Raw genomic sequence first — 8,886 nt, forward strand, 5'->3', positions numbered from 1 at the left:
GGTGTATGTTAAAGCACCATTTTCTTTGTAATTTCACTTTTAATACTTTATTCATGCATTTTGTAATAGTCTGACACTTGTTATTTGGGGTTTTGTGTGTCTGTAGTTGTGAGTCAGGACAACATCCATGCTATTACTATGTTTGAGGATCACATCTACTGGACAGACTGGAAGACCAGATCCATCTACAGAGCCAACAAGACTCAGGGAACCAACAAGATCAGTCTCATCAGCAACCTGATCGATCCATCAGACATCCACATCTACCACCCCTATAGACAACCTGAGGGTCTGTACCACCTACTGTATACAACACTCTCATTATTACTCTTCATGCTGTTTTATGACTTTTATGTATTGTGTATTATTGTATTGTTTGATCTGTTTAGAAAAGTGTTGTATAAACAACCTGGTGTCCCTATTCTGATCATGTAATTATAGGCAAGATTATCTACTTGCATTTTAGGCGGCATTTATTTTATTTCCCCCCACAAAATAGCAGATCTACAAGTGCACAGCACGTCACAATGTAATGTTTTGTGAACTTTTAGATCGTCTATTTTTGCTATTTCATCTATATCAGCTAGTTGTTTTTAATCCCCCCGCTCCACACCAAAATATAAAGGGATGAAGGAAGGAAGAAAGACAGGTAAGAGCGGTTTCACATTGGGTGCGTTTGAAGCGAAGTGTTCCTCCTCCGTTCCCGAGTGCGCTTGGTTGGCCAGCATTCACACTGGCCAAGACTCGAGACCATTTAATTTAACAGTAATGGTAAATAGGTGCCTCATGGGGGCGCTGTGGACTATGACGCTTTGGGAGAGCGAATGTCATTCACAGAAGAAAAGTCATTCTAGAGTGAATAATAAAGTTTGACTGTGTTCCTGACGTTGTCTTGAGTTATAATAACAACAGATCAACAATACACAACCAAAGCAGTGTGTGCACTGGTCTTTGAAACCTCGAAATGCACTGTCGTCTGTTAATATGATATTGGCGTCACGGACGCATCCTTTGTAGCAGTGACGTCAGGTCACGGACTAATCCTTGGTGTATTTATCCTTACAAATACGTTCGCCACACATGTGTTTTTTGTTTATTATTTTTCACGGCTCGCGCTACTCAAACACTAGCGGGATTATTATTTCTTGTCAACATTCAAGTATAACTATGAGAAGGTATAACCCAGCTAAAATAATGTGTCATTATAAAAATATATAAATGATATATGATTAGCAGTCCACTTCCTTCTCTTGGTACGGATGGATTCACACTGCCGCGTTCCGTTCCCGACTCCGCAGCAATCGGACCCGAGACTACCTCCCGAGGTGGTTTCGAGTACGGAACGGTGATGCGTTACGGGGAACAACATCAGCGAAGTGGTCCAGGGTGCACACCCGGGACCATAGTGTGAAACCGCTCTAAGGCTTATGATTTTGATTCTGACAAATTGGTGTGTCTTGGGTACAAAAGGTTTATAAAGCACTGTTGTAACATATACAGTAGGTGGCCAGTGACTTTGACCACTTTCACTGTCAAAACCTTTGCATCATGCATGTCACACAAACAGAATGTGATGTGTTTTGTTGATATAACAAGTTTTTTTCATATAGAGTCCTATCCACAATCCACTTTATCAAAACCATTTGTGTTGTGTGCCGCATTCTGTTTGTGTGACATGCATGATGCAAAGGTTTTGAAAGTGAAACTGCTCAAAGTCACTGGCCACCTACTGTAGGTGTGTGTTCTCATAGTCATTACATGTGTGCATGTTTTCTCCACCCTGCAGTGTCTGGTCATCCATGTCAGACCAACAATGGAGGCTGCAGTAACCTGTGTCTGCTCTCACCTGGAGGGGGCTACAAGTGTTTCTGTCCCCCCTACACCTACTTGACAGCTGACAACAAGCAGTGCATGTCCAGCTGCACTGCCAGCCAGGTGATTCACCTCAGCTTCACTTGTGTTACTCTGTATGATTTTATGTCTCATGTCTGGTCTTGATACATTACTTCATTTTCATTTCATTTATTTATTATTATTTGTTTTCAATAAGCAAGAAAAAACTAAAGGAATTATGAGTATGAATAAGATCAGCGTCTAAGTTATTATAACATCATCAGTAAAGGATGTTCTATGTTGGATAAAAGAGTAGGACAAAGATATAAAAACATCCTACCCCTTCTTTGTGTTTCTCAAAATACCATAATAAATAAATATTTAGGCTTTCTGCCCCAGTGTTTACACACTCACATTGAAAGCAAAACAAACAAGACAATACAGTCAGAATGATGCACCACAACAAAACCAACACCTCCCGTACCTAGCTAGACTAGCTATTCTATTTAACCCATTAAGACCTGAAGCCAATTCTACAAAGTCTTCTAAATCCCAACAGTATTCTGAAAAAATGTATGTTTCTATATCAGTGGTTCTCAAACCTTTTCATGTCAAGGACCACCACAATTATATGTATTTGGCCGCCAACACCCATCTCAAAATGTTTTGTTCCAGGGACCCCCAGATGCAAATAATAAAGTAAAAAATGTTGGTTTCAAGATATATCTTTAAAGATTTGCACACATTTTCACGATTAAAAAAATAGCAGATCTATATTTTTGAATAGCCAAAGTGTAAAATAATGCTTTTTAGTTCAAATGAAAAGTAACAAAGATGCGTTCCAGGTCTTAATGGGTTATTACGTCCATTTTAAACATTAATTTTGTTTAAACTCATTCCATGTTGTATGTTGTTTCAATTTCTCTTCACATTTGTTCCACAGTGTACAGTAACTCCTTTAACAGAAATACAATGATATTTTGCATTGGTCCTCCTCACTAACTGTTGTTTGAACAAACAGATTCCTCTCAAATTGTGTTTGATTGATTGATTGAATATTTTATTGAACAAGCATTTGTAGGATGGTACAAGTACAGTCACATAAGAAAAAGAACAAGCAGTACTGCACAAGTACATACAACAAAACTGTCCAAAAGGAACACTCCAAAAAAGACCTTGCGGCCTTGTTTCCGTTGAAGGTCCTTGGTGCTCAATTCAAAGACATATAAAACATTTAATATCATCACAATTTTAAAAACATTTAATATCATCACGTTAATAATAATTAAAAGACAAAACAAAACTATTAAGAACAAGTGGGGGGGAAAGAAATTGGGAAATGGAAAAGACTATATGTAAAAAATGGGGGGGGGGGTTAACTTAAAGGCCGGGGGGTGATCACCTCTCGCCTGTTTAAGGTAGCAGTGGTAACTACTACCTCCGCCTTTGGCCTCCTGAGAGGTGAACCTTCAGAGCATTCTTGAAGGATATCAGCGAGCTACAAGTCTTAAGGGAAGGGGGCAATGAGTTCCACACTTCAGTGGCAGTGCTATAGAAGGAGAATTTACCCAAGTTTGTATTGTGGGTGGGTGGTATCAGATCGTTGTTAGCCCTCCCTCTAGTATTGTGGTTGTGAGTGATTTTTTGGAGGTAATTAGACAGGTATGCGGGTACTGCAGGGACTGAGGGCAGAGTTGCATTGACTATCTTAAAAGTCAATCCCATTTTTAGTAGTTTAACCCTGTCTTCTACCTTGAGCCACCGTAGACTAGCGAAGTGTGTGGGAAAAAGGTGGGTCATCGGCCCCAGGCCGAGAAGTAGTCGGATCAGTTTGTTTTGTGAGGTTTGGCTGTTGACTCTCTCTCATTTGGAAAAACGTTGGATATTGTCTGTTAATAATATGTTTTTTTTTGCGTTGTACATTATTTGAACTGTTAACTGAGTCTAAACAGAATCCTCTGTCTCCCTCATCAGTTTGTTTGTAAGAACTACAAGTGCATTCCATTCGCATGGAAATGTGACACAGTAGATGACTGTGGGGACCGGTCAGACGAACCTGCAGATTGCTGTGAGTAAAGACTGAAAAATGACCTGTGTCCACACACACTTGAAGAGTTTAACTGGCATTCCAAGTTGTATCATCCCATCGGAACAATTTACACTAGGCCATGAGGCTGAATCCACATACTTAACTTCAGCATATCAAAACATCAAAAAATGCAACATATAGACAAGAACATTTTGGAGGCAGTGTGTAACCATGATTGATACAACGTGAGGTCGTATTCATTTTTTAACATTCGACACATTTCTAATGAAAAATATGGACCAGTTGAAGTTGATTTAGTTTATAACATGAAGACAGTGAAGATATCTTTATCACTGAATTCAGTTGAGTTCAGTGGGTTGTCATTTGCCATGATGAAGTCATTTGATAGATTTGATTAAACAGAAGGTGACTAAATGAATGACATACACAACTAGAGAGGATCATGTTTGTAATAAAACAGTGCATGATTACAAGGTGTAAGTGTTGTTTTGGGTGCATGGCTGTGGGTCTGTTATGGCCTGAGGGTCTGTTATGGCCTGGGGTCAGAGGTCATACATCTATTAGGGTGAAATGTCTGCCAGTGATTCCCTCTTGATGAAATCTTCCTCTTTCTCATTGTCTTCATCAGTGAGTGTTGTTCCATCTAGGATGACATCAAATAAATGTTAACTTTGTAGTCACTCTTAGCTCTCACAGGGAGCTCTGCAGCCCAAATGTCCTTTTCTAAGGGCCACTTGACCCCTGAAAACTCCTCTCATGTTATTGGACAACTTATCATGTGTGTTTTACAGCCAATTGAGGTTAAAGGATAATTATATTAGTTTGTTAGTGGTGAAGGTGTGTGACTAACACAAAATGTCAACCAACCTGTTCATTTACAACAAACTATTGCTTGTTAGCTATTTTTATTTCATGTGAGCTCTGATAGAAACCACAGTTCCTCATTCCCGCCCTGTGAATGTCAAATAAATAGCAGCAAAGAGGAGAAACAAAGAACATCTTTTCCTGTATTTCAACAATAAACCACAACTACATCCAGCCAGCTGTTAGTTACACTGAAGCTCATTTAGTTATTTATGTTTCTCCACAGTTCTAAAACCAACACACAACAAAACAGGTAAGTCTGTCTGTCCGTCCGTCCGTCCGTCCGTCCGTCCGTCCGTCTGACTGACTGATTGCTTTTTTTCAAAATGTGGGATGACACCATTAAATAACAGCCCCACAAAAAAAAAGAGATAGTCTTGAGATTTGTGTTTTTTTTAAAGGTAAACACACTCAAATGTAATGTCTCACTTTCTCCAGAGGTGGAGCCCTTCCTCATCTTAGCCAACAGAAACAACCTGATGAAGATCAACATGAACGGCTCCAGCTCCACAGAGCTCAAACAGGTGAAAACCATTAGACATAACAACACATCCTATGTAATCCTATACAATATTCTACACACACTGCTTTTGACATGCTGGAATGTATTCCAGTCTGAGACTAACACAACTGCTGTGGTGTGACAGGACTTGAAGAACGTTGGGGCTCTGGACTTTGACTATCAGCAGCAGATGATCTACTGGATAGAGATGACACAACCGAACCCCCCTTACCACACCATGATCAGTCGTATGCACATGAACGGCAGTGACGTCCAGGTCAGTGTGACAATGACAACTATGAGGATGAATGATGGATACTTGTTTTCAAAATGCTTATGATTGTAATACAGAGTACTTATACTAGTATTTAAAATACTAGTGTGTGTGTGTGTGTGTGTGTGTGTGTGTGTGTGTGTGTGTGTGTGTGTGTGTGTGTGTGTGTGTGTGTGTGTGTGTGTGTGTGTGTCGGGGGGGGGGGGGGGGGGGCTAACTGTTAAGCTAGTCAGCTTAGTAATGTGCAACATTGTTTTCTCACTAAACAGTAAACAAACCAACATACAGTATTAGCGTATACAGGGTATCTGCACATTTCTAAAGTGAGGATTTCCTCAACAAATCTGCTCTCAACACTCTAGCTGCAGCCCTCCCTCATTCAATGCCATTTGCACCTCTTGGTTCTCCAACATCTCCATGTCACTAAAAACTAAGCTTCAGACCTCCCAAAACAAACTGATACGACTACTTCTCGGCCTTAAGCCCATGACCCACCTAATTCCAACACACTTTGCTAGTCTGAGATGGCTCAGGGGAGAAGACAGGGTTAAAGGGGAAATCCACCCCTTTTCAATATTTAACTATGTCATTAATATAGCATAAAGGAGTTGTGTGGAAATAAGAAAAAAGTTCCCCCCTTTCTGTGTTGCCTTGAACTGGAGGATTGATTGTGGGTTTAACATTGCAAATTACACTGTGATGACTCATCATGTTTCCCCTTTAAGCAAATATCACTGGGATTGGTATTTAAGATAGTCAAAGACACAGTGCCCTCAATACCCTCATACCTGTCAAACTACTTCTCCAAAGTGAGTGACACCCACAGCCACACCACTAGAAGGAGCCACCAAACATGGGAGAGTTCTCATTCTACTGCACTACTATATGTTGATGAATCTAATCTATATATACAATAGAGAAGCCGCACGTATGTGCCACGGTGTACGGTGGTGTACAGTGTACGGGTCTCCCATAGGGGTCTCCCGTGTTGCGAATCATGTGAGAGAAACAAGCACTGGTGTTGCCACATCCGTAAAAAAAAAAAGCGGACCATCATGGGCTCCCGTCGCGCAGGACAGACGCACACACACACGCACACTCTCTCTTCCTTTCTCTATCTCTATATATATGAGAGAGAGAGAGAGAGAGAGAGAGAGAGAGAGGTGTACTTTTGTACTGCGTCATACGACGTGTTGCTCGCCAAAACGAACAGACCTACAAGCTTCAGGGGGGCAAGCAACACTCTTTAAATGAAGCTTAATGTGCATAAATGTAAATAGCCCAAGAGACAAGGACTGACAGACACACAGATCTCCATACTGTACAGTTATGCCCATATCTGTCACATCGGCAGTGGCACGTGTCGAACTCTAGATGCCCGAATTGCTAGTTAAATACATAGGACCACAATGGAAACAAGTCCCCAGGACTTTGTTGTGTTATCCTTTTAGCTTTCATGTCTTACTGTACCACATGCTGTTTACATTTCTGAATAAAGTATTCAATCAATTACAAACTATTTAACCCTGTAGAACCTGAACTATGAAGGAAAGGTCAGAAAATTCCAAATTTTTGAAAAGGGACACTTTATTGGGTCTTAAAACATTTTTGATTTTGTTTTATTTTTTTTAACATTCCTTTTTATCATTTATTTGTTGTATCATATTTGATACAAGGGGTATTACAAGGGGTATTTCAAGTCGGTTTTACTGCCTCCCCCTGGCCAGCCGGGGCGCCTGATGGAGGGGAAAGGAACTGGTTGGAATAACGTGTTCCTTCCACACGCTACGTCCAACCAGGGAAACTCTCCCTCAGGTGATAAGAAGGTCAGTTGGCTCTCATGCATTGAAGGAGGCATGAGCTCGGTCCTGGCCTCCCTGGTTGGCAGAGGGAGTGTAGTGCCCAGGATTACATAGAGATTGGCACTGGGTGTAAAAAATAGGGTTACAAAATCGTGGGATAAAAAAAAAAAAAAAATGAAGTCGGTTTTAACGTTACAAAAAAACAAAAAAACATTTATTTTAGACCTGTAGTATCAAATATGATACAAATCGTAAAGGACAATAGACCTGTAGTATCAAATATGATACAAACACCTTTGACATCATAAAAAAGAGCTCATAAGTGCATTCAAGTTATCCAACACTTATTTCAAAATATTAGTAAAGATATACTAGGAAAACTTACCCGAAATGCTTAAAAAATAATTGTTTGTTAGTAGTGCATCAACCTCTCCTGTTTAGTTGATGGCAGCCATTTTGGGTCAGACCACCTGAGGCTCTGTAACTACCTGCAGTGCAAATGGTATGGTCCAGGGGGAAGTGGGGATGTGTCAGATATGATACAACAGGTTCTTGGTCCAAGTATTGATTACACTGATTTATTAAAAAATCACACCCTGTGTGAAGGAAGCGGTGCCTTTGGGGCGGGGCTTAACTCATTTCAGTTCATCCCTATTGGTGGCCTGAGTCCACTTACCAAATTTGTACTTGGTAGCATGCTGCAAACTGGCATAATGGCTGTTTAAAGCCCAGCCAATGGGCAGACAGAGGGGGCGGGGCTTAAGTAATTACAGTTTGTCCCTATTGGTGGTTTTAGTCCATGTCCAAAATTTGTACTCCGTAGCATGCTGCGAACTTGAGTTATGGCTGTTTAAAGGCCAGCCAATGGGAAGACAGAGGGGGCGGGGCTTGAGCAATTCATGCTCGGCCCGTATTGGTGGTCTAAGTCCACATACCAAATTTGGACTTGGTGGCATGCTGCAAACTGGAGTTATAGCTGTTTAAAATCCCGTGCTCATCCCGTGCTCATACGGGCGGACGTCCCTGGGGGTCCCTGGACCCCTCTTTGATAACCGGTGGCACGTGTGGCAAATGAGAGGAGAGATGGCATAGGCAATCTCCAAGTCTGTGTGTGTGTGTGTGTGTGTGTGTGTGTGTGTGTGTGTGTGTGTGTGTGTGTGTGTGTGTGTGTGTGCGTGTGTTTGTATGTGTTGCTTCTTTGCCGTGCTCATCCCGGGCTCATACGGACACACAGACACACAGACGGACGGACACACAGACACACAGACACCGAGTCAAAGCCATGTATAGAGCGGTTGGCACCGCTAAAAATCAGTGTAATGTGTGTATCATATATGATACGTTTGGTGACATAGGGTTAAGGACTTTAAGACCTTTTTAATATAAATAAAATCACACCCTGTGTGAAGGAAGCGGTGCCTTTGGGGCGGGGCTTAACTAATTTCAGTTCGTCCCTATTGGTGGTCTGAGTCCACTTCCCAAATTTGTACTTGGTAGCATGCTGCAAACTTGAGTTATCGCTGTTTAAAGGCCAGCCAATGGGAAGACAGAGGGGGCGGGG

The 8,886-nt window shown here is 41.3% G+C and overlaps 1 protein-coding gene across 1 annotated transcript in view; it reads left to right on the forward strand.

Annotated features, from left to right (window-relative positions):
* The window catches only part of LOC311057148 (low-density lipoprotein receptor-related protein 6-like), a gene marked incomplete at its 3' end in the record, with an annotated part of 41,216 nt that overhangs the window by 12,691 nt on the left and 19,639 nt on the right, over positions 1-8,886 (forward strand). Inside the window, exons 7-10 of the mRNA XM_084074099.1 lie at positions 107-289; positions 1,787-1,935; positions 5,188-5,271; positions 5,395-5,526. Of these exons, the coding sequence (XP_083930225.1) occupies positions 107-289; positions 1,787-1,935; positions 5,188-5,271; positions 5,395-5,526 (548 nt within the window). The remainder of the gene's footprint in view (positions 1-106; positions 290-1,786; positions 1,936-5,187; positions 5,272-5,394; positions 5,527-8,886) is intronic.

Source organism: Gymnoscopelus microlampas (assembly GCF_963454915.1).
Source record: "Gymnoscopelus microlampas genome assembly, chromosome: 12".
Lineage (NCBI taxonomy): Eukaryota > Metazoa > Chordata > Actinopteri > Myctophiformes > Myctophidae > Gymnoscopelus > Gymnoscopelus microlampas.